The sequence below is a fragment of the Xiphophorus couchianus genome, chromosome 8 (assembly GCF_001444195.1).
Source record: "Xiphophorus couchianus chromosome 8, X_couchianus-1.0, whole genome shotgun sequence".
In the NCBI taxonomy this organism is placed as follows: domain Eukaryota; kingdom Metazoa; phylum Chordata; class Actinopteri; order Cyprinodontiformes; family Poeciliidae; genus Xiphophorus; species Xiphophorus couchianus.
In genome coordinates this window covers 25,896,662-25,921,833 of record NC_040235.1, presented here as the reverse complement: position 1 = coordinate 25,921,833, position 25,172 = coordinate 25,896,662, and the positions used below count along the sequence as shown (strand labels likewise).

The 25,172-nt window shown below is 36.6% G+C and overlaps 3 protein-coding genes across 4 annotated transcripts; 2 read left to right on the top strand and 1 right to left on the bottom strand.

The window, feature by feature from the left end:
- Window positions 1–201: 201 nt before the first annotated feature.
- On the bottom strand, window positions 202–4,626 carry LOC114149039 (stonustoxin subunit alpha-like). Its single transcript, XM_028024586.1, has 4 exons — window positions 4,569–4,626; window positions 3,990–4,051; window positions 3,661–3,776; window positions 202–2,170 (listed from the first exon to the last, which is right to left on the bottom strand). The coding sequence occupies exons 3-4, from the start codon at window positions 3,752–3,754 to the stop codon at window positions 717–719; spliced, it is 1,548 nt and encodes a 515-aa protein (XP_027880387.1). The 5' UTR covers window positions 3,755–3,776; window positions 3,990–4,051; window positions 4,569–4,626; the 3' UTR covers window positions 202–716.
- A 5,066-nt stretch (window positions 4,627–9,692) lies between these two features.
- Window positions 9,693–17,870, top strand: LOC114149056 (neoverrucotoxin subunit alpha-like). 2 transcript variants are annotated; one of them, XM_028024609.1, is made up of 4 exons: window positions 9,693–9,747; window positions 12,405–12,473; window positions 13,802–13,908; window positions 14,756–17,870. In XM_028024609.1, the coding sequence occupies exons 3-4, from the start codon at window positions 13,815–13,817 to the stop codon at window positions 16,738–16,740; spliced, it is 2,079 nt and encodes a 692-aa protein (XP_027880410.1). In that variant the 5' UTR covers window positions 9,693–9,747; window positions 12,405–12,473; window positions 13,802–13,814; the 3' UTR covers window positions 16,741–17,870. The 2 variants fall into 2 exon arrangements, with proteins under 2 accessions (XP_027880410.1, XP_027880409.1); XM_028024608.1 differs by having other exon boundaries at window positions 9,694–9,747; window positions 12,402–12,473.
- A 1,782-nt stretch (window positions 17,871–19,652) lies between these two features.
- LOC114149933 (neoverrucotoxin subunit alpha-like) lies at window positions 19,653–24,655 on the top strand. The gene is made up of 3 exons (XM_028026057.1): window positions 19,653–19,770; window positions 22,160–22,264; window positions 22,896–24,655. Exons 2-3 carry the CDS (start codon window positions 22,171–22,173, stop codon window positions 24,653–24,655), a joined length of 1,854 nt encoding a protein of 617 aa, XP_027881858.1. The 5' UTR covers window positions 19,653–19,770; window positions 22,160–22,170.
- Window positions 24,656–25,172: the final 517 nt, after the last annotated feature.

The window sequence follows — 25,172 nt, the reverse complement described above, 5'->3', positions numbered from 1 at the left end:
TAAGGTCTATGAATCGATTGCAATTGGTAGAATTGATATGGAATTTCTAAATGGAATAGTGGGTTAGACACCAATCACCACTAGCACTGGGACCAGTAAACTGATCAGTCATCACTTCAATTCACTGGTCGCCTCCATCTCTCTGCATTTGGCAGTCCTACATCAGCATTCACCACAACATGACACTTACAAAAATGCATGGCCGTGACTTTCTTTATTTAAGCTTATGTGAAGCAACAAGTCAGAAAAAAACATTACAGAGATTTCTATTGGTTTTGTATCATTGCAAATAAATCGGAAGTGAAAAACAAAGAAATGAACACAAAGTAATAGAAAACAGTCCATGACCACTGCCAGAATTACCACAGTAATTGCAAAGAATATAAGCATACATTGTATGTTAGTCTGCATAAAATTCATTTCATTTTGTGGTCATGATTTTAATGTGCAATATCTAAGTGATAATGTATTTTGCTTTTTTGTTTTAGCTGGAGCTCTTATTCAATCACCTGAATCTCTTTTTTTTGTACTTAAAGCTATTTTGAAATCTGAACAGACAGAGGCCTCTGACTGATCTAATAGAATAGAATAGAATTCAACCTTATTGTCATTGCACTGTCACAAGTACAAGCAACGAGATGTAGTCTCTGCTACACCTTTACAGAAATTTAAGGTTCTAAATAAAAAAGCTTTAATGAGTAAAGCTTATTAAAGCTTTACTTTAAGTCATATGCATCAGTCTCAAGGAAGCCGTCAATATAATAGTAGATGGTCGAATCTTTATGGTCATGTGTTAAACCCACTGCTAGATACTTTATATTCTTGTCTTGTGTATTCTTGACTGAATTTGCCACATCATTGAAGGCTTTTGCTTTTTTCATGATGTCTCTCAGTTTTTCCTGTGAGGCGTACCATTGCTCCTTTTCCACATCATGAAGATCCTGATTTTGATAATCTGTTCTGGTTCCTTTCAGGTAGGCTGATAAAGCTGAGAGAAATGGATCATCTCTTCCCAGAGAGGTGAAGACAAAGCAATAAACCCCATGTGCACTCAGTACTTCCTGGTACAGCTGAATTTCAGATGGGATGAAATTTGTGTCTTTCATCATTTTGATAAAAGCCTCAAGGATCCAGATTTCTTTCTCTTTACAATCCATCCACTGGTTCAGGCTTGTGGTATTGAATGGAGAAGAATGTCTCTTCTTCAGGATCTCTGCAAGCTTTGCCTCTTCTTCTCCTCCTCCTCGGATTAATGGGAGTTTCTCTGCCAAACTTTGCTGGTATCCAAGCTTGAACTCGGTGCACATTTCATTGAAATATTTAAGTTTCTCAGCAATCTGAGGAAACTTCTCCATACTTTTAAGTTTCATTGCATCATTGAACCTTATTTCTAACTCACCCAAGTCCTCCAGGGCCTTCTGCGCTTCTTGAACTAATCCTAAGCTTATTTGGCGGACCATTTTAGAGGCAGAAGAATCTAAACTCGTCAGTGGCAGCATCCAGACCTTTACCGGTACTGCAGTGTGTCTGTCATTAGCTGTAGTTTCATTTTGTGTTGGTTTCAGAAATGTTGGAAGATTATGGTAGAGTTTTATGGCTTCCTCAGCAGTTGTAGGATTATTGTCAAGAAAGAAATCTCCATAAAACTTGCAAGAACTGTTCTCAAAGCCCATTTTATCCTCATCTTTCAAGTCCACAGCACCTTCTCCTGATATTGAAACTGTTGGAATATTTTTCACTGCTACTTGTAGTTTACCCTGAATGTCTTGAACGCTTTCAGTACCAGAAACTTCCTTATCAAACACTAAGAAAGCGTGGGCTCCATAAAGAATTGCTGTGACCACATGTGTGGCTAATCCTTTCTCAAAAACATTTTGGTATCTCACATTTGCAAGTTGTTCCATAGACAGCTCCCTGAATGTCGTTGTTGCCGTGTATTGTACTGTTACCCTGGCATGGTTGTTGGAGGTTTTAGTGTTTTTCAGGTATTTGGCAGATCCTTGAACCTCAACCATCCCACCCATAAAACTTGCCTTAAGTGATGCGTCAACCTCTAGTGCATTAGATTTGTCCTGCATTGAATTAGAGGCAATCATTTCAAAATCACTGAATCCCTGATTTGCTTCTCGCACATGTTTCTGCAGATCATCATCATCCCACAGTGTCATTCCTATGTGAGAAAAAAAAGGAAACACCAAATTTATCATAAAAAAAAAGACTTGTACAAAAAAACAATCTAATAATGAGACATCATTTCTTGTTCAATGAAGTTTGATTTTTAAACTTATAATTCAATGCAAGTTTTTAAGGCTGCCATTCTAAGAAAAACTTTGTATGTTTAATCTTGAAAGTTCTGTTAAAATGCTGTATGTGTATGTTATGTAGAAATTTAACATAAGACCAATCAATTTTGAAACAGCAGAATTCTGTTTATTCATTTATTGAGCTTCAGTAGATTGGGCACAAAGTAAACTGATCCAAGAGACTTAAGACACTTAAGTCTCCCTTAAAATTTGGGGGATCCAATTGCTACCTGACCAGAAGGTATATTTATTGTAGTTTCCTCCTCAGGCTCTAATCTAGGACTCCTAGATCAGTCATGCTAATCTAGGAGTCCTCTCCTAGATTAGCATGACTGAAAAACCTCCAAAATGAGGTGTCCTAATAAATGGTCCACCACAGTTGACTACTGTGGAGAAACAATGGTTCAAATTCAAGCTATCAGACAATGGAGAAAATTTAGCCATCCTACATTGAACGCTTGCTTGTCTCATCTTAGATTTGGTCCTGTTTCATATCTCTAACCCTTAAGAGAAGACAGTAGGAGATCCAACACTAGGAGATCTGATGCAACATTTACATAAATAACTGAATGGTTCAGGTGTGCAAATGTGGCCATGTAGGTAAGAAAAGGTAATGCAGCAGCAAAGGGTTGACCTGAGCATTCAGGTTGCAGGTACAATCTCATAGTTTATAAACTACTAGCAGGATAAAATTGTTGGGCTACAACAATAATTTGGAAATGGGAATAGGTACGTTTACGGTCAAAGTTAAAATCATGCATAATGAGGAGCACTTTTCCAGTCATACTGACCACTCAAAGCGCTTTAACCTACAGACACCTACACCTATTTGCACTCACAAGCGTGCACAAATGTACACACTGACACACAGGCAACCCAGAGTTGAGTAACTTGCCCAGGGGCATATTGACGTGACAAGAGGAAACACTTATTAAAAAAAAGAGCCCAGACTGGGATTTGGACCCTAGCGACAAGACATCACTGCTACCAATTGCTCTACCATGTAGTTTACATTAAAGACTTACTTTTAGTCATTGGAAACGCTTAATGTCGGTTGTTCCAAGATTATCTACAATTTTTAGATTATGGGGGTAATTACTTTTTCCCAAAGGGTCTGAATAGTTGGTTAGGATAGCTATTTTTATCCTTAATGACAAAAAAATAAATACATTTCAAAAACCACCTGTTGTTAATTTTTTTACATGAAAATGTTTGAAGTTGAAACACAAGAGGTACCAAAAAAAAAGCAAAAAACAGAAGAAATCTGGAATATTTTACAGCACTGTTTTTGCCTGTCATTATTGAGAACATTCCATGAAGGGTTAACAATCAAAGATTATTTTATGCAAATTCTCACCAGCAACAAGCATGTCTTTTCGGCAGTCATACAGCATTCCCAAGGAAAAAGGACGACCAAGAGCTGCCATTGTCACTGCGCCACTAGACTCCATCTCTCAGGATTAGCTGCTCTGTCGAAATAAATGAATGAATTTTAGTTGTTTTTTCCCCACAGGTTTTAAAATATTTGTTACAAGCATACCAACAGTGTCAAGATGAAGATCCTGCAATGTTGACTCATCTAGCACTTTCCTCACTCACATATTTGAATTAGTTGGTAAAGCAAATGCACTCGAAAAATAGTTGCCATAATAATCCTTTCCTTTTTTTTTAACAAATTAAAGTCTTACTAGACAGTTGTGAAATGCAGGAGGTTAAATTAGGCTGAGAGACCTCAGAGATCAGCCAAGCTAAAAGTTATTAGAAGAAAAATGCATAATTTTCATTTAAATTTACTCAAAAAGAATGTTTGTCACATTGGTACATCGCAACCACAAATTTCATGTGACAGAGCAACACAAAATTGTGCATGCGGTAAAATGTTTTATGGTTTCTCACATTTATTGACATCTTTTCCATAATTATTCTAAGAAATCTTTTCACAATGGACTTCAAAATGAACTCAATATATATAAAGGTGATATTTCTATATATTCTTTCTATAATTCTTACAAGTACACTCTACGCTGGTTGCAGGCCGGATACAGATCAGGTTAAGAAATAATTAATGTGATCTAACCGATTAATAACTAATTGCATATCAAATGAAAAAGTGTTATCTTAACTACAGAGAAATTATAGTTACTGAAGTGGAATTTCAGGTTTTATAAAACAGGTGACCACATTTACCTTGAACTTCAACTTGTACAAGTTTTGCAACTTGTAAGAACTTGCAAAGACATATAACACAAAAAAACACTTACTTACCGTGGAAGGACGAGTAATCCTCTGAAGATGCTCTGGGTTTTTCTGCCTTTATATTACCTCTTGGACAAACTCCTCCTCTCTAACCGACAGTATGAATTCCAAGGAAAGGGTGTGATCTTATACACATCAAATAAGCAGTTTGGAAAAAAACAGACTTATTCTTCAAGAGAAAATATAAAAAACCTACCAGCTTCTTATTGTGTAACACTTAACTGGAAGTTAAAAGTTTTGATCGAATTTCAATAGAACTCATACGTATCAGATCAAACAGGTTCAGTTTTCCACAAATGGGAATGCTAGTGACCTTCTCAACAAATGATTCAGAGGGTTGTTTGCAACCTTCTGCAAAGAGTTAAATTTAGTTTTTGTCTAAATTTAACCCCCATCATTATTGTTGTATTTTTATTTTATTATTTCGAAAACTATGAGACAGTACAGTTTCACTACGCTACTACAATGCAGGTACGCTATATAGAATAGTCAGCCAACCAGGTGATCCGTCAGCTCTACATTTGGAAAACCACAAAAAAAGCTCATGTACACTGGCGACCCTCCAGAACCACGCACACAGTAAAAACCTCAGGCGGGATCCAAACGACCGCTCCGAGAACTGAAGGAAGGCTCAAACTCCGCTCATTCATTTTTAGCTTACAGAAAAATCACCATGCTGCCAAATGAAAAAATTAAACTGGGGGTGCTGTGGTGGCGCATGGATTAAACACAGCCGTATGGAGGCTGTCGCAGGTTCGATTCCTGGCCCGGTGACCTTTCCGCATGTCTTCCTCCTTCTCTCATTAACCACTTTCCTGTCAATTCACTATCAAATAAAGGCCACTAGAGCCAATAAAATCTTTTTTTTTTTTTTATTTAACTGGCCAATAACATTTAGGCTTTGGCATGCCCACCCCCATAGACTCACACAGATATGCGCTACGTACAAGATGCTTTGATACAAAAGATTTTTTTTTTCTCCATAATTTTGTTAATAGTAAAGAAAAATAGTTTGCACAGCCCTGCAGCTGCAGGCAATGCTGCCTTCTGATAAAATCCTGCAGGCGCTACTGCGTCTGCGCATTCTTTAGCCGTAGACAATATTACTACGTTGTATACATGAAGCAATTTATTTAAAACGTTTTTACAATTTACTTTTATTTAAATATAAACAAATGTTATTACTTCAACGTAAAAACATTTAAAGAATTATTTTTTTTGGCAGTGCTCCCTGATGACAATTGCTATTTTTAGAACTTGCTCTGAGGGCGACTGACAAGGTGTGACCGGGTGCCCGCGGCACGGTATTGGTGACCCCTGGTCTAGACCCTCCAAGTAAAGCTGGCATATAGGGGAATTTTTCTGCCATAATTTGAGTCTGAAAGCAGGATTTCATGTGTTCTCAAAACTTTTAATACTTGTGCTCACATTTTGAGTCTGAAAGCAGGACTTCATGTCTTTCTTTCCCTCTTGTGATTGAAAGAATATAGAGCAATTCCTTTAACAAAAGTCTTCTAGTGCCAAAGTGTTAAACATTTTATTATTTTTTTTTTGTCTAAAAGTGGATGGTCACTCATGGCGAAGTTGACATGCGTGTTGCATTGTAAGGATACTTAATTCAGATGATGTAATAAGATTTTTTTAATAAACTACATTGCAACATGGCTGTTAATAAACAGTTGGTTCTTTAGGTCAAATGAGATACAGTGCACTGCATATAATACTTGAAATAAAAACAATAAAAAAGAATCCCATACTGTGAGTTAAAGCAGGGGTAGTCATGAGTTGTGTCATTAGAAATGGGGTAACGGTGTGACGTCTCTTGTGGCAGAGCGTGAGACTTAAGTTTCTATGATTAACCCGCCTGTTATGGTCGTTTCTGAGGTACAGCAATAATGTTTGTGTCAATTTGACACGCAACATAACAGGAGGGTTAAACTGAAGACAAATTACGACAGGCGCACACTTGTGGGGAAAATGCAAGAGCTGTTGGTACTTCCTAAAAACTCTTCACTATGTATTTCTGAAGAAATATTATTTCGCAATAACAGCAGAGAACATTTTTCCACTTCTTACTGCCAAAGAACTAAGCTTGAATTTTGTTTACAAAGACACGTTTATACTTTGCTGTGGACACAGAATGAAACACTTTTGGGGGAAAAAAACTATTTAATTCACAATATGGTCCGTGTATTTTCAGGCAGTTCATTTTTTCGGTTGGAATGAAAAAAAAAAAAAAGACTCGCTTCTTTGTTTTTCGTTTATTAAACCAAAATCGGAAATCGGATTTGTCGCTCATTATCCGATTTCCGATTTAGTGCACAAAACAAAAATGGAATAAAAGGATAACGAGCGCTCAATTTTTGATTTGAATGATTTCATTTTTTGACAAGCGGTCTGACCCGGAAGTTCTCTCTGCCCCGCACGCGCACTTTGTTTTTGTACACTCGTCCATAGCGGCATGCAATTACTTTGACCATGACCTTCAAACAGAAAGCCTTATACTCTGACTTTGTTTTGTATATGAAGCTAATGGCTTCTAAATGCAGCTTCGATTCAGTAAATGGCTAACGGGCTGTTTGCTCAATTTTTACCAACCTTTAATCTGCCCTGGTTTAAAACGACGCTCAAACTGCGACAAAAACATTCTGGCAGTCATTCAAACCCTTTAGTTTTTTTGTTTAAGTTTTTCCTTTCTGAATAGTATTAGCATACCAATTATAATCCGGTATATCACGAACAAGCATGCAGAAAAGGTTAATTATCCAAAATATACAATAAAAAATATAGCTATTTCCACCAGGTAGGAAATGTTTGAAATAATATGTCAATTAGATTATTGAAAGCTTAACTAAATAAATGTTTTCCTACGGAAGAGGATTTAGGAAAGAAAAAAGGTAATCATTCTGGCTTTAATCTCAGAATTCGGACATTTTATGACTAATTAACAGTGTACTTACCGCTGCTACTGGTGAAGTGCAATGGAGGCCATCTTGCTGGTCCAGTGTTATAGATTAACTGGTGGCTAAATTAACTAGTGGCGGCAGCTGGGAAAGACAGATGTTTGTGTGGGCGTGGCTTTTTAGGACCCCTTTACCGAACCAGGAAGTAAATGCGATAAGCTTAAAAAAAACTACAAATATTTGCAAAAATACTATCCTCTTCCGTAAGACAACCATTAAGATCTCGGGAATAACTAATTAGAAAGACTTTTATTGATCTAACATGGTATGTTGCCTTTTTTTTGTTATATTAATCTGCAAAATCACCAAAACATGTAAATCACGCAGAACTTGTCCTGATTTCTGTGTCGCTTCAGAGGTTGAAACTTGTCAAAGGAAGATCGAAATAGATCTCAAGATGCTTAAACAGATCTCAAAGTAAAGCATAATCCCTGAAAGCCGACATAAATGTTGAGGAGCCATGGGATAAAAAATAAAACATTTGAAAAGATCGACTGGCTATGTTGTTTTTCACATCTCCCTGATATTGTATGATATTGCAATGCTGAAAAAACAATTGTCTTATATACTTTTACATCAGAAACGGGTTAAAATCTTCACTCAAACTGAGATTTTGAAAGTGTCACCAGTTAATCCAGGTTTATTTCTTAAAGCGCAGAGTGTCCGTTAGATCAGAATCAATAACAGGTGATTATTGGACTTTTGTTGGCCGATGTAGTTTAGCTCTCAGAGCTCAGCAACCGCTGGTACGAGTTCAGTTAGAGATGTCGTCTAATTCTTTTTGGACCCATTTATTTTATTGTCTAAAAAATAATATTCACTTGCTGCCAAAGTTTTGGAGGTAATATCGTTTAACAGGTTTTCCAGGCAAACTTTTAACTGTAAGGATATTGTAACATTACTAAATTGCACAGCTTTCCGTCCATAGCTCAGTTAAGGTGCAAACAAAATTAAGTGAGCAAGGAATTAGTTTGCGTGATATCAGAACTGTTTACATTTATTGACATGTTTCCAGAACATGTCAGTCAATATAAAACCGAGAAAATGTAAAATAATTGTCAGTACTCTAACAATGCTGGGTGATAGTACAAATTCTTACAGTTTAGCACAGTCTCCTCTTGAAGTGTGATATATTTTGGTGATATTTCAATTTGTTCTTGAATATTCCTTCACATACAAAGAATTATTATTGTTTTGAAGAGATCATAGAGAAAGAGACATTTTTCTAATCCGTTTATTTACGTTTGTCGCGTTTTGGTCAGGAAACGACACAGCCCCCAAATTTTTTACAAACAGTTACGCTTAAGAGAAATCATTTTAATCATAGAATGCCATGAATATGTGTGTATGTATTCCATCTTAAGTAGGGCTGCACGATTGCAGTTTTCTGTCCGATCCTCAGTTACCAATCTTTAAAAAGCCTGACCTGCCAATTTTGATTTTGGCTGATATACATTTTTTTGTCTGAAATGTCGCTAAATATAGAAGAAAGTCGCTGAGTTGGCAACAGTGAGGTGAATATTGTTAACTGTAAACGTTCAGACTTGACCTGGTGGGTCAGTCTGTCAGTCAAACCTCTCACTGCAGAGCAGAAGAGGACAGAGGCTGATTTATAAACCTTTGCTGATGAAAATAAGATTAGAAGATAAGATGGACTTCATATGTAAGCATCAGCCAATCACAATCCCCCAAAAACAGGAAATCGGCGCCCAGAAATTAACTGGTCGATAAATCAGTTGGCCAATAAATGTATATTAATATACATGTATATAATGTAAACAGCACTGCCAGAGACGCAATAAGTTTATAGCAGGTGTGTGAATGAGCTAATGATCGAACTGCTGATTGCAGCCAGTCCACATTGTTAGCAGAACTAGAGGGCCCCAAAACCACATTTCACTTAGGGCCCCATGGAGGCTTGGGCCGGCCCTGTGTACGAGTTCTATCGAAATAAGATCATAACCGTGAACTTCCAGTTAAGTGTTACACAATAAGTTGCTAATCTGTACAGTTAGGTTTGCTGTATAGGCTTTTAATTTTCTCTTGCACAATAAGTCAGTTGTTGTCCTACCTGTTTATTTGACAAACATGAAGCCACACTCTTCCACTGAAATTCAACATGATTGGTTCTTGAAAGTGTGTCTGTTAGAGAGGAGGAGTTTGTTCAAGAGACATAAAGGTAGAGAAACCCAGTCAAGCTTCAGACGATCACTCTTCCTTCTACGGTAGGTACATTTAAATTTTTTGGTCAGATAAGTAGGGAACAAGTATTTACAAGTTGTTCTAAAGGTCAAGTTAAATAGAGCATGTATTTGCTTTATAAACTTCTACTTCAATGACTATTCATTTTGATGTAGGTAAGATAATTTTTTATAGAGAGCCCTTAAACCTTCCATCTGAAGCAGCATCAGCAACCATAGCTCCCAACATAGGAAAAGTCTTAAGGGTCCATTTTACCACGGTATGCCCACGTAGGGTGGATTTTCCATAGTATAGGATTAATTAAGAGAAATACCACTTTATTATATATTGAGTTCATTTTAAAATTCACTATGAAACAATTTCTTCATATTTATGCTTAAATTTATTGACAAATTAGCCAATATTTTGACTCGTAGTACACAGATCTTTTAAAAAATTGTTTTTCTGTTTGGTTTTTTGGTTGCTTTTCTTCCCGCCACTTTGAACATGTTCACCACTCACTCCTTCCCCATAGAGTAAAGAGCTCCATTACAAAATGAGGATTTAGATCGAAAACATTTTGGCTTTGACCCTAAATATTGCTTGATGAATGAAGAAAGTGGAGAAATTGAGCTGATGAGGGGGGGGTAGAAAAGTTGCTGGTGAATAAGTTCCACTACTTGACACTGAATGAGAGAAATTAAGAGATCAGAAGCGGATTTTACTGCTTTGACGATCATTCTCATTCTCATACGGTATTTTTATGTAATTTTTCCCTCATCACTTTGAAAGTGACAAAAGCTTTAACTCAGATCATTGTTCACATCTTTAAATAAAACATTGGTTGTATCTTGGAGCAAAGTGTTGTTTGCTAAATATATGTATGTTTATTGTAAAAAACATAATACAATTTGGAGGTTCTGATAGTAAAGGTACACTTTTACTAAAGAATTCACTTCATTAAAATGCCTTGTTGCTGAAAAGTGTCCTACAAAATCCCTTACATTGCTCTAAGAACACAATGAAGAAAACACCTTTATAACTGCGTCTATATATGGAATAATATAAACATACGTCCATGTCCCCAGATGAAATGGGGTTTTTAATGAAAAATAGTTATCTACTATTTCAAACAATAGCAGTAAATACCCTAATTATAAAAAAATGGTGTAAAATCCATAAGTCATGAAAAATAATTCATATCTCCTTGTCTGCAACAGGAACAATTTCAATCATATCGCAAGTATGTACACGTAAATATTTTCCGATAAATAAGTTTGACAGTACTTTTAACAATGTCACTTAAATTTAAAGAAATTGTAATAAAAACATAAATCGTCTAATAATTGCCAAATTATCACCAGATTCTAAAGCCTACATATGGAATAGCATCAGTTTTCCATGAGGTTAAGACATTCAGTGCTTTAAAAAAAAAAGTAAAATGTTCAACACTGTTTTATAACGCACAAATTAATAAATTAATTCCTAACCATACTTGAGGAAATCCTTAAAATAGGAAGTATATTTTATAGTTCCTAGGTTCAACGGTTTTTAAGTAAAAAGTCAACCGCCATTTTATACCACACAGAGCCCAATTAATAAATAGAAGATTCAGAATTTTGTAGGAAAATATTAAAACATTCTGAGATTATCAAGTTTACATCTGCAGTAATATCCAAAAATCAAAATGTACAAAAATCAATAAGTGTAAAGATTTCATTGACCATGTATAGACATGGTGATGTCAGAAGTATATGGGAATTTTGTGGTGTTTAAATATATGGTAATTTTTTGGGCTTTGGCTAGATATTATGAGGATATGTTAATGTTTCATTAACAAAGGTTTGACCCATCGACATGGAAATAAGACAATATTATTCACATATGTAGACACGGACATTAGAGAATACTTTGGTAATTTTGCGACGAATTACTGACTTTTTTCTGAATGTTTATTAGGCTAAGTATGGCATCAAATATTTTTTTTCTAAACACCACTGAAATTTGGAACATTGAAATGCATTAATATATTTCCACACGTAGATTTTATTATCAGAATATTATGGCAATTTCTTTGATGTATTACGGCAAGACAATAAACTCATAGAAATTCCATAAGATGTGTCTGACCTAGCTCCCTGACCCTCACTGCTCACCTGCGCTCCCTGGATTCCTGTTCATTTCTTGATTGCCTTCATTAACCCTTCGGTTTCACTTCAACCTGGGTCCAAGCCGCGTCCATCCTCACCAACAACAAAACACAATTCGTCACAATAATAAAGCATAATTCAAAGGACATGTTGCAAAAGAGAAACAATGTCTACATCTGGTTAGTTGTCAAAACTAGGTTTTGCCTTTGGAAATGTTATAATTTTTGACGCAGTCTTTAGCGTTTAAGAAAATGGTGAAACTCAAATCGGCTCTATTAACAATAACTCACCATTTTCTTTGGGTTTTATTCTTATAATTATTCTTTTAACTACTCTGGTAAAAATGTGTGTTTTATGTTACTATAAGTACAACGAAACAACATGTTACCTCATTTTCTAATTTATGTCAAATGTAAAAAAAAAAAAATTGTGGTTGCATCTCGTTTCACAGTCTGGTTGCTTTTAAAAACCTTTAAAAGAAAAGCAGATTAAAATTGTTTATTTTATTTATAAAGATAAGTATTTAATCATCTTACACTATGTTTCAGCAGCTAACATCTTGCCTGGCCAGCTATCTGGACTCTCATTACTGCGTTTTGACGGCTGTGTATACAGTGCAGGTAAGACCCGGTTACTTAAAGCAAATGTTGACTGAAACTGAACATTTAAAACAATATGCTTCAACCCTTCCATACTCACATATATTTAGTACAGAGGACACTGGATTATATAAGAGTGTTGACATAACATGCATACACTGTATATTCTTGTCAGGAAGAGTCTTAAGTGCACTTTGAAATATATGACTTTACTATTTTCTGAAATACAAATGTAAATTATGAGATTACCCTGTAGAATGTAAAGTTTAAAAAGATCCATGCAGAGTCACAGTGAGCTCCTGACCCATCCATCTCCTTAGCCCGTGATTGGTCACGGGGCCTGCAGCTTAAAAACCAAGGCCAGGATTTCCCAGCTTCTCCAGTGGAATCCCACACAGACACAATAGTGATATTGCAGTGTTAAACAAAAATAGTCAAACAATGCCTTCCCAAAATTGTGCAGCTTTGTTATTATAGAACAGAGGGACACTTTTGTTCTGTGTTCCTTTGTTTGCATTTTGGGAACCAAGGGGTACCAGCTTTATTTGCAAAAGACCTGGAAATAAGACACATTAATTCTTATTTTAAAAATTGGAGGCATTTTTTTATGCTTCAGGCAGAAAATATACTGCACTTTTCATTTAGTCAGGCTGCAGTTTGAACACATCGAGCTGTCGTAGAATAAAAACTAGGTGTACTTACAGCTGTTCACATCCATCCATCCATTTTCTAACACCCTTGTCCCTAGAGGGGTCCGGAGGGGTGCTGGTGTCTATCTCCAGCTAACGTTTCGGGCAAGAGGTCACCCTGGACAGGTCGCCACTGTGCAGCCCCAGCTGTTCACAATTTAAGAAAATTTATATTGATATTGTTTAGAGCTTAGCCTCTTTAACTGCTAGCATGAAGAAAACTGTATGCTTCTGACATGTCCACTACTATAGCAGTAACCTGCTGAACTATGATTCCTTTAAATCAGTGGTCAGTGCTTCAGAGCCTTATCTTCAAATAAAAGCTGCAGTTTATTTTATTTATTTATTTATTACTACAACAACACTTATATTCAAATGCAGCGCTTGGCCACTGTTATATCCAATATAGTCCAATAATGTTGGCTTCAAAGCTGGAGCAGGTAACTTTTGTGAAAATGTTTTCTCACGTTTGTTAAAACTGTCACCATGTCCTATGTGAGCAGCAGCATACATACTGCAGCTGTAGGTGCTGACTGAAAAGTCAATACATTTTCAATGCCTTGTTTTGTGACTATTGGTATCATAAATGGTAAGAAACAACCTGACCAACTTAAAATGGGGAAGATAAAAGTTTATTTTCATTTCGACTCCTTTTTTCAGTTCAGACTGAGAGATGGACATTGATGGAGTTGTGGAAGTGGCAGCTCTGGGCCGGCCTTTCGGACTGGGAATGCTGTATGATTTGAGGAGCGACTCACTTGTTACTGGTAAGAGCTCACATGTAAGGTTATAGATGTATTCCAATTAGATTTATGTCAGGCTTACTGACCAACTCTTAGTGTTGGGGTTTTTTCTTATTATTTTTGAATGTTTTGTCAGCTCTAATGGCCTCTATTTGACAGTGGTTAGACAGGAAAGCAGGTTGTTAGAGAGGGGGAAGACATGCAGCAAAGGTCGTAGAGCCGGTACCAGGTCACATGGTCCAACTCTTAACTGTTTATTTCTTATTATTTCAGTAATAATTCATTTACACCACATTACATCTTTAGATGGCTTAATTTCTACCTCTTTTTTTTGGTAGAAATTAAGCTTATCAAAGATCATCTGAGGTGTTTCAGCTTCACCCCTGATTTACACTGCAGCGTGGCTGCGCTCCGCTCAACCACGGTGCAGCCTCCACAGTAAATGAGATGACACCAAAGCTCATGGCCAAGAAGGCTTACGAACCATTCTCAAAAACATTTTTCACATTGTCAAAGCGGGGTGTTCATGATGGGAATTTTTAATCCAATTCGGAATAAGGCTGGAACATGTGGCTGCACCGTATTATAATGTAAACACAGGTTACTGTACCAAATAACTTCTATTTTTCTGCTCTAACTCTTTCCGCAATAAAATGCCAGTTATTAAAAAAAACAAAACATATGATTTTCTGTATTTAAAAAAAATGCTCTCACAGTTGAGATGCTCCTACAGTAGAAATTACGGATGCCTCAATCCTCTGAAAGCAGACAAACTTAATTGTTTTATATCAATATGTTTAATAGAACTGAATATTTTTGAATTTTTTTGGTCATTGTGTAACTTGATCTTCTATTTTTATCTCCCATGCAGGGATGACACTTTGGGATGAAGACACACTGTCCAAACACATTCAAGTTAGAGATCAGAACTTTAATGAGTTTGAAGTAATTACTTCAGATTCTCTGCAAAGTAAAACCTCCTCACTCAATGTAAATGCTTCTTCATTGAAACTAAGCATCTTCAGTGGCAATGTTAGCGTCGGAGGATCTGGAAATTACCTGAATGAAAGCAAGTCTTCCAAACATCAGGCGAGAGTAACGCTGAGGTACAAAGAAACTAACCAATTCAAAGAGATGTCCATGCATCATCTTGGAAAGCTGAAGTATGGCAATGTTATCGATAAAGGTTTGGCGACCCATGTCGTCACAGGTATTCTTTATGGAGCCCAAGCCTTCTTTGTATTTGACCGGGAAGTTTCTGAAGATGAAAACCATCAAGCCATTCACGGTGACTTAAAGATAATGATCAAAAAAATACCAAAGTTTGCTGGACAAGTCAGAGGTGATGTAAAGATGGATAATGAAGATCGGAAAAAAGTGGATCAGTTCTCCTGCACATTCTTCGGCGATGTCTGCCTGGAAAAAACTCCTACAACCTTCGAGGAGGCAGTAGAGACATATAAATCTCTCCCAGCACTATTTAAGAAGGCTGTACCAATGACGGTCTTTATGTTGCCACTGACGAGCTTACAGTCATCAGCTTCTAAACTGGTCACTCAGATTAGTGCAGGGTTAGTTCAGGAAGTTCAGAGTGTTCTGGAGGACTTCACTGAGCTTGAAATGAGGTGCAATGACACCTTAAAAACAGCAACTCTACAACCATTTTCACAATTAGGAGAAAAGCTCAATCGTTTTAAAGGTTTGTGCGCTGAGTTAAAGCTGGAATTCCAACAAACTTTGGCAGAGAAGCTCCCATTAATCAGAGGAGGAGTAGTAGAGGAGGCTGAACTGACAAAGGTCCTGGAGGAGACACATTCCTCTCTTTGCAACAGTAAAACTCTGAACCAGTGGATCGACCAGAAAGAGAAAGAAATCTACACCTTAATGTTGTTCAAAGAGAAGATGAAAAACACAATCTTCATCCAGTCTGAAACTCAGCTCTACAAGGAAGTTATGAGTAAAGATCAGGCTCAGATTCTGTGCTTTGTCTTCACATCTCTGGGAAGAGATGAACCATTTCTTTCAGCTTTATCAGCCTACCTGAAAGGAACCAGACAAGATAATAAAGGTGCAGGCTTTGAAGAAAAGAAAGAAAGGAAACACCCGAGTGCCTCAGAAATTGTAGCACAAGAAACTATAGAAAAAGTCAAACTCTTCATTGATTTTGCAGAGGGCAACAAAGAGAACCAGAAGACAAAGTTTCTGGCAGTCGGGTTAACAGATGATAACCATAAAGGCTCAACCATCTACCTTTATGAAAACGGCTTCCTTGTCAATACAAACTATGAGCTTCCTTCAAAGCCTGAAACTGTGACAGCTGATGACATCAACCACAACAGTGTGACTCTGAAGGTTTCTCCTCCCAGGTTTGGAGCAGAGAGCGTCATCTCCTACTCTGTGGAGGTCCGTGAGAATACAGCAGATAAATGGAATGAGAAGATTGAACCGAACGCTGAGAAAGTCACAGTTAGAGACCTGAAGCCAAACACAGAGTATGTGTTCAGATGCAGAGGAGTGACTTCAGTAGGTTATGGACCAGCCAGTGACCCCAGTAATCCCATCAAAACATTACCGTGCAGCCCTCCTGAAGAACTTCATGCTCACTGTACCACAAACAATGCTACAGTTAGCTTGAAGAAACCTGCTGAGATCGGACAAGATGTTCAAATTTCAAATTACGTCTTGAACTGCACAGGGAACAATGAGGAAAATCATCAAATGACTGTAGATGACAAAGAACAGGCGATATTTTCTGATTTAGAGCCAAACGTAAGATATAATTTGAATGTCTACTGTAAATGTGGTGACGCTGGAACAAGCAAGGAAGCCACAACATCTTTGAAAACTCTTAACTGAACTGGAGGTGAAGAGCAACAATACAAAGGAAAGAACAAGGAAATATTTTTTCTTTATCTGTTGATTCCAAAATGAATTTCTTTTTTGTTGTAGTTTTCAGTAAAGAGTAACACAGTTAGAACCCTAATATACCCAGTTCTAAAAGTAATCAGATTTTTAAGTGCGCCATGTAGTAAAAGTACAGATGGCAGGGAAGTTCACTTCAAGTTCAGTGATTCAGTTGCAGACGGAGTTTCACAGATCTTAGATCTTTTTTTTAAATTGAATATCAAAAAATAAATGCTTGGTACTGTTAAAGACCAATACAGAAGAAAATGACATCACTACAAAGAATCCAATGAAACATGTTAAAAGCATTTAATCCAAACATTTGGAGAACAAAAGCAACGTGAGAGACGGAGAGCGTACGACACAACTAAGACTCTTTTTCAAACTATAGCACAGACTGTCAGCAGTGTCGTCATTCAAGTTCCATTTCAAATGGTCTAATAAACAACGACACACTTACCATTTACTGAGTCCAAATGGATGCTGTACTTTGTCCTGGCAATTCTTCTGAAATATAAATTTTAACTCGTGGGTTTGTAAGTGAGTGCGCCCATACACTGAAAGCAGACAATCTTACGTCAGCTAAAGACTACAAAGTGGCTACACTTTGTAGTCTGCCCACTGAATAATGAATCCGACTGTTAGGGCATGAACAAGAAACCAAACTGGACTGGACGAAACATGTGGCTCGACTGAGGAAACTGAAAGAAACAAACAAGGCCTTGGCCAAATCAGATGAATGACAAACGTCCTCAGGCTTCTCTGTGAACACAAATAAGTAAAACTGAAGACTAACTTAAACTAGAACTGAACCGATACCTAATAGATGGGCACACTGGAGCAAGAAGAAAGAGAGATAAATTAATCCAACAGAAAATGACAAAGTTTTTAATATTTTCACATTACATGCTGGAAAATGTTTTTTGGAAAACGGAGCCTTGATCACTTTTAAGTCCTTTGCAACATTTTTTAAATGATTCTTTCAACCTGATAAGTGTAAGGGTGTGCTGAATTTGTAACTTCTTTTGAGCTAACGTTTTGGTGGGCTGTTTTTTCAAGCTATTAAAAATTATGTAACTTTATGCCTTCGTGTCACTGTAATTTCCCCCTCAATTATCCATCTGTCTATTATTATTATTCAGTTCAAGATGATGACATGAGAAAACGTGACGAAACTGGATTTTTATCTTGCTTGTTAAAAAATTAAGGCGGATCTTAATTTCATCCGTACTTTTTGTAATAACTGCTACCAGTACTGTATTCTGTTTAGCTAGGTTTGTTCCATGAAGATTTTGTTGAGTTTAAGCTATTTTAAAAAAATCTATTTTACTGATGGAGATATGTGAAAACATGAGAGATTTCATTAAAATTAGAACTACACAGATTAGAAGGAACACAGCTTTATTCAACTTCATTAGAACCTGATCAGATGAACCATGAACAAACATATTTAGTTACTTCTAACCAATAATATACAGATTCCTTTTGCAAGTCATTGCTATAAGAACAGACATATTTTTTCTTTCAGTGAATTATTTATATATGTCTATGGTAGAGAGTCCAGACACATCTAAAAGTTGCAGTTGCAGCCCTCGAGGCCTGGAGTTGTCCACTACTGCTTTAGGCTAATAAAGTATGCATTTTTAGGTGCCTTAGTAATCTTTTACTATTTTATTAAAATTACAAAGAATAAACAAAATTTAATAGTCCTTTTAGTGGAACTTATTGTAACGTTGTTTAACAAAGTAGCAAATAATGTGTTCATGCCTCAAAACATCCAACATTGACAGTTTAGTGACACTACAACAAAAACAATGTTTGCCCTTGACAATAAATGTTGCAAATGCAGAAGGTATCTTCAGTTGTACATCTATCTGAATATGATCTGTTGTTTTCAGTTTTTTAACTAAAACACGGAAGCTGTCTCTACCCAGTCTATTTTCAGATCTAAGATCTATAAGTGAACGGCATTAGTTCCAGTTCGCACTCCAGACCAGGTGGTGGCGGTAGTGCACACTTTCAGATTTTTTTGAAAAGCGCCATAAAAGGACGAACAGCATCACCGTGAAGCCGGGAAGGAGAAGAGACGCTCTTCAAATTCGCCATTTTTACTCGCACAATATTACGAGTCTTGATAATTATGGAGGATCAAAACTGACATAATAAAAATCCCCATCCTCCAGAAAACACAGATCCTTCATCTGCATGTTGTTCATTTTTGAAAATAAAACCAACTCCTTTACATGGACTCTGCTGATTCTATATGTTTGGTCATTGTGTAATATCTGGCAATATTACAAATTGTAATATTTTGTCAATTTGTAATATTTTTAAAATATGCAGTTAAAATATAAATTTTTACAAATGCATTCAAAGCGTATGTTTAAAAGGATTATCCAAAGTATAATTTTAGTAATATTTTTACTTAGAAATTAAAGTATATTTTTGAAAGAATATACTTTTAGAAAGTGTACCAAAAATAAAGAGCACTGGAAGCATGTTTCTAAAAGTGTACCTATTTTACATTTTTAATATAATCTTAAGTATATTCATTTGATAACATACTAAAAATGTATTTCAGAAAAATTAAGCATATTTAAGATATACTTAATATACAATTTTCTTTTCAGTAGGGTTTCAAGATTGAGGAGCTCTGGATTTCCACCCATGTGTTTTTGCCAATGTTTGACTAAATGTACGAGTTCTATTGAAATAAGATCATAACCGTGAACTTCCAGTTAAGTGTTACACAATAAGTTGCTAAGCTGGCAGGTTCACTGTATAGGCTTTTTATTTTCTGTTGCACAATAAGTCAGTTGTTGTCCTACCTGTTTATTTGACAAACATGAAGCCACACTCTTCCACTGAAATTCAACATGATTGGTTCTTGAAAGTGTGTCTGTTAGAGAGGAGGAGTTTGTTCAAGAGACATAAAGGTAGAGAAACCCAGTCAAGCTTCAGACGATCACTCTTCCTTCTACGGTAGGTAATTTTTTGTTGTTGTTGTTGTTTTGATAAGTTGGCAGGGTACAAGTTGTTCTAAATGTAGCAATCAGCTTTATAAAAAAAATCTCTCAACTGTGGTTTTGGCACTATGGCCTAACAAAAGTGAAAGGTGGATTTGTCAGGATTATGGGATGAGTAAACAACACTAAATCCAGAGGGACTTTTTAAATCCAAGGTGGATCAATATTTACTGTATATATATTTCAAAACTACCACTGAATTACCAACGTTGTGCTTATATTTAGGAAGTGTGTGAGAACATTCTTACATAAAGGAATGGAGTTATCAAATATATTTTTGTTGCTCTTGTATTTCTCACACAAACATTACTCTGGTCAGAATTATCTTTGGCCCATTTAAGGACGTCAAGAGGTTTTGTTGCAAATACGATAAAACGTTTTGAATAATTACATTCTTAAGTGGAAGATAGTGTGAAGAAAATAAAATATCAAAGCTAATAGTAATGCGAGACCTATTAACTGCTACAGCATATTATTCTGTTAAGCAGTACTTTATACATGCTTTTTTGCAGTACATACTGTATGTTTGTCTTTACAAAAATGTGTTAGTCTATTTTTACTTTCCTGTCAGGAATATGCTATTTTAATTTCTTTTGAATATTTACTATTTCACTTGGTCTCACTTTGTTATGTATTTTAATTGATTTGTTGTACTTCTTGTGTGTCTTGTGTTATTTATGATACTTTACTTGATTTTTTTTATGTATAGCATTTTAACCTTTGTTTAAAAAGATGCTATCCAAATAAAGTATTATTATTATTATTATACCAAGTATGTACTGGAAGATTCACTGATCAGAAAACATGCAAAGTGTGTGCAAGCACATTTGTAGTACTGTCCAGAGCCACCAACAGAGGATTGTAATATATAATCTGTTTACGATTACATGTTGTGTAGTTCACAGTATGTAAGGTTCACACATTGTAAATTTTACACCCCGAGTAAAGATTGCAAGGTAAATAAATATTGTATAAAATACTTGTTCCTTACAAATATTGCAGAAAAATTACAACATATTCTTCACCCTTCCTCCTCTTTTGATACTGCCTGCGTGGATGTGGTAATTTAGTAAAGCTAAACTAATACATTAAAGGTATGTGGATGACATGGTGGCAGGGCAATCAAGGAGAAAAGTATTGAGGAAAACTAGAAGCGCACAGAGTTACAATACAAAGTAATATTGTAGCTCAAAATATTCTTCAGTGTTTTTACAGGAATGGGCTTACAGAGCCCCAGAATTTAGTGAGAACCTTTCAATGCAGCATTCACATTTACATTACAACTACACATATACACTATTATGTAAAGACTCCGTGTAATAATTTTGTATTTACAGTGTTTTTTTGCTAAATAAGTTACTTAAAGGTAAGCAGTTGTCTTCTACAAATTTCTATGTCAGTTCTTTGAAAAATGCTATTGACTCATTTTATTTAGAAACTGGACTTCTTTATTTGAGGTGATGGAAAAAAGTACTTGATGAAGTCCTACAAAGGATTGGTGGAGTTATTTAAGTATTCCTATTATACTGGAGATAATAATGTCCAGGGCCTTGGTCCCTTCATATGGTCTTCCATGCAGCAAAATGACCTCTGGCGAAAGGTGAGACTAGGAATGACTCCAAGATCTTGATGGCAGCTGACCTTAATAATAGCTTAAAACCATCTGGAATAGTGAAATGAAATGTGACTGGAGGGGTGTAAAGCTGAGAGGAACAGCCTCTCTGACTTGCTGAGCAAGTCCAAAAGCTCCCCAACTGCAAGATTCACTGAGACGCTGGAGGCTCTAAACATTTTCTGACTCTGACAATCCTACTTAGTATCACACTGAGGATTGAAACACCAGTGGAGTGCATATCAAACTCACTCAAATAGTGTTTAAAGTTGGAAAACCAAACAAAAATAGCAACAAAAAAAAAGCAATAATTCGGTAACAATGACTAAACAAGCTGCAAACAATCTCGAACGGCCCTCGCAGCTCAGTGCCACTGTGGCCGTGTGGTGACTGTGGAAGCTCAGGGACCACCACCCTGTCTCCGTTGTCTGACCTAATCAACACTGTCATGTTGATTAGGTCAGGGGGTCAGACAGCACAGCATTACACTTCCTGTTATCAGTGATGTCATTATATTGCCATTGGGTATTGTAGGGATCGGATCTGGATCAGTCACTGAATGTTTGGTGTCTCTTTGAGTGTGTGAGACATAAAGGTTTGGACTTTTGTAAAGGAAGATCCTATTGGCCAAACACTATGTTGCAAAGCTGTGTAGGTATTTGAAACATAAAATTTGAACTACAACGCAATACATGTCTGAGAATTTACTTTCTTATTATTTTTGATTGACCAGTTAAGACAGTGATGGATTCTGCTGGTGTACTGGAACTTGCAGCACTTGGCCGACCCTTCACACTGGGAACACTGTACAACCACTACAATGGCACAATTGTTACTGGTAAGAAATTACATGCAAAAAGTCTATCTTTTATAATTTGCACTTATTTACTTTTAGAGCATCTGTCTCGTATTTCCCTGTCACTCCACTTAGATGATAGTCTGTCATGGAATCCCATTTTTGTCGAAAACTGCTTTGACTAACATAGCCAACCAGCCTCTTGATTTGGTATGGTCTTGAAGGATCATCTTGAAGGATTTCTACACATTTTGCTTAGGCCTACAGATTATTTAAATATTTCTTGCACAATAAACTATATAAATTAAACTTCTATTTTTCTATACTTGCTACAGTGGAGAGTTTTCCTAATCAGTAAATGCAAACTAAAAAGGAATATAATTTTCTTTATTTAATTGCAATAAGATTTGTACTGTATGTCTGAGTAAATTTTTTTTACATCCAAGAAATAACTAAAATATATTTTCCAAATCAAGGACATCCGTAGCATATATGTTAATCGTAAGGATACTTAATATTTTTGTTCTTTTTTTAAATTAATACACAAATACCATATATTAATTTGTTTTTATTTTGAAACTGGTGAATTGCCACAATACATTTGCTAGTGTGATTTTTAGCCATTTATCTATTGATGTAAACATACGTTTGCTCTCTCTGTTTGGTCATGCAGACATATCACCATGGGACAAAGATGATCTAACAAAACATATTCAGATAAGACCACACAAACATACTGATTTGGACCTGGTTCTTTCTGATTCTTTGGAGGAAAAAACGTCTGCACTAAGTCTTAATTTATCAATAAAGGCAAGTATCTTCTTTGGACTGTTTAAGTATGAAGGAGCTGCGGCATACCTTGATGACAACAAAACTTCCAAACGTCAGGCCAGAGTAACAATAACCTACAAGGCAACTACCCACGTCAAAGAGTTGTCAATGTATCATCTTAGAAATTTAAGATACCCGACTGTTATCGATAAAGGCTCGGCAACCCATGTTGTCACAGGCATTCTTTATGGAGCCCAAGCCTTCTTCGTGTTCGCCCGGGACGTTTCTGAAGGTGAAAACCATCAAGAGGTTCATGGAAACATGACAATGGTAGTCAATAAAATGTCTCAGATGGCTGAGGAGATGAAAGGGGATGTAAAGACGGATCCCAAAGTCCAAAAGGAGGAAAATTACAAATGTACATTCCACGGAGACGTGTGCCCAGATAAAAAACCTACCAACTTTCAGGAGGCCATAGACACCTATAAATCTCTCCCAGAACTACTTAGAGATGGAGAAAAGGCTGTACCAATAAAAGTCTTCATGTTGCCACTCACGAGCTTTAGTAGCAAAGCTTCTCAACTGGTCACTCAGATTAGTGCAGGGTTAGTTCAGGAAGTACAAAGAGTCCTGGAGGACTTCACTGAGCTTGAAATGAGGTGCAATGACACCTTAAAAACAGCAACTCTACAACCATTTTCACAATTAGGAGAAAAGCTCAATCGTTTTAAAGGTTTGTGCGCTGAGTTAAAGCTGGAATTCCAACAAACTTTGGCAGAGAAGCTCCCATTAATCAGAGGAGGAGTAGTAGAGGAGGCTGAACTGACAAAGGTCCTGGAGGAGACACATTCCTCTCTTTGCAACAGTAAAACTCTGAACCAGTGGATCGACCAGAAAGAGAAAGAAATCTACACCTTAATGTTGTTCAAAGAGAAGATGAAAAACACAATCTTCATCCAGTCTGAAACTCAGCTCTACAAGGAAGTTATGAGTAAAGATCAGGCTCAGATTCTGTGCTTTGTCTTCACATCTCTGGGAAGAGATGAACCATTTCTTTCAGCTTTATCAGCCTACCTGAAAGGAACCAGACAAGATAATAAAGGTGCAGGCTTTGAAGAAAAGAAAGAAAGGAAACACCCGAGTGCCTCAGAAATTGTAGCACAAGAAACTATAGAAAAAGTCAAACTCTTCATTGATTTTGCAGAGGGCAACAAAGAGAACCAGAAGACAAAGTTTCTGGCAGTCGGGTTAACAGATGATAACCATAAAGGCTCAACCATCTACCTTTATGAAAACGGCTTCCTTGTCAATACAAACTATGAGCTTCCTTCAAAGCCTGAAACTGTGACAGCTGATGACATCAACCACAACAGTGTGACTCTGAAGGTTTCTCCTCCCAGGTTTGGAGCAGAGAGCGTCATCTCCTACTCTGTGGAGGTCCGTGAGAATACAGCAGATAAATGGAATGAGAAGATTGAACCGAACGCTGAGAAAGTCACAGTTAGAGACCTGAAGCCAAACACAGAGTATGTGTTCAGATGCAGAGGAGTGACTTCAGTAGGTTATGGACCAGCCAGTGACCCCAGTAATCCCATCAAAACATTACCGTTCCCATCAAAACATTACCATGATGATTTGTGGTGGGTATGGTCATCAACATGATGATGACCATACCCACCACAAATAATGCTACAGTTAGCTTGAAGAAACCTGCTGAGATCGGACAAGATGTTCAAATTTCAAATTACGTCTTGATTTGCACTCACGAGCTTTAGTAGCAAAGCTTCTCAACTGGTCCGGCAGATTAGTGTAGGGTTAGTTCAGGAAGTACAAAGGGTCCTAGAGGACTTCACTGAGCTTGACATTAGGTGTAATGATGTACTTGGAACAGCAATTGTGAAACAGTTTCCAAATATCTCAAGTAAAATTAAAACATTTAAATCTTTGTACTCCTGTTTAAAGTCTGAATTAAAAGAGGATTTGGAAAAGAAACTCTCAGTCAGAGCAAAGGAGGCTCAACTTGCAGAGATCCTGAAAAAGAAACACTCTTCTTTCAGGAACAGTAGCCTGTGGATGGACTGTAAGGAAAAGGAAGTCAATACTATAAAGTCAATCACAGAGAAAATGAAAAATACCAAACCACGACTACCTGTAGCGGGGGGGCCTCTAAAAGCTGGTA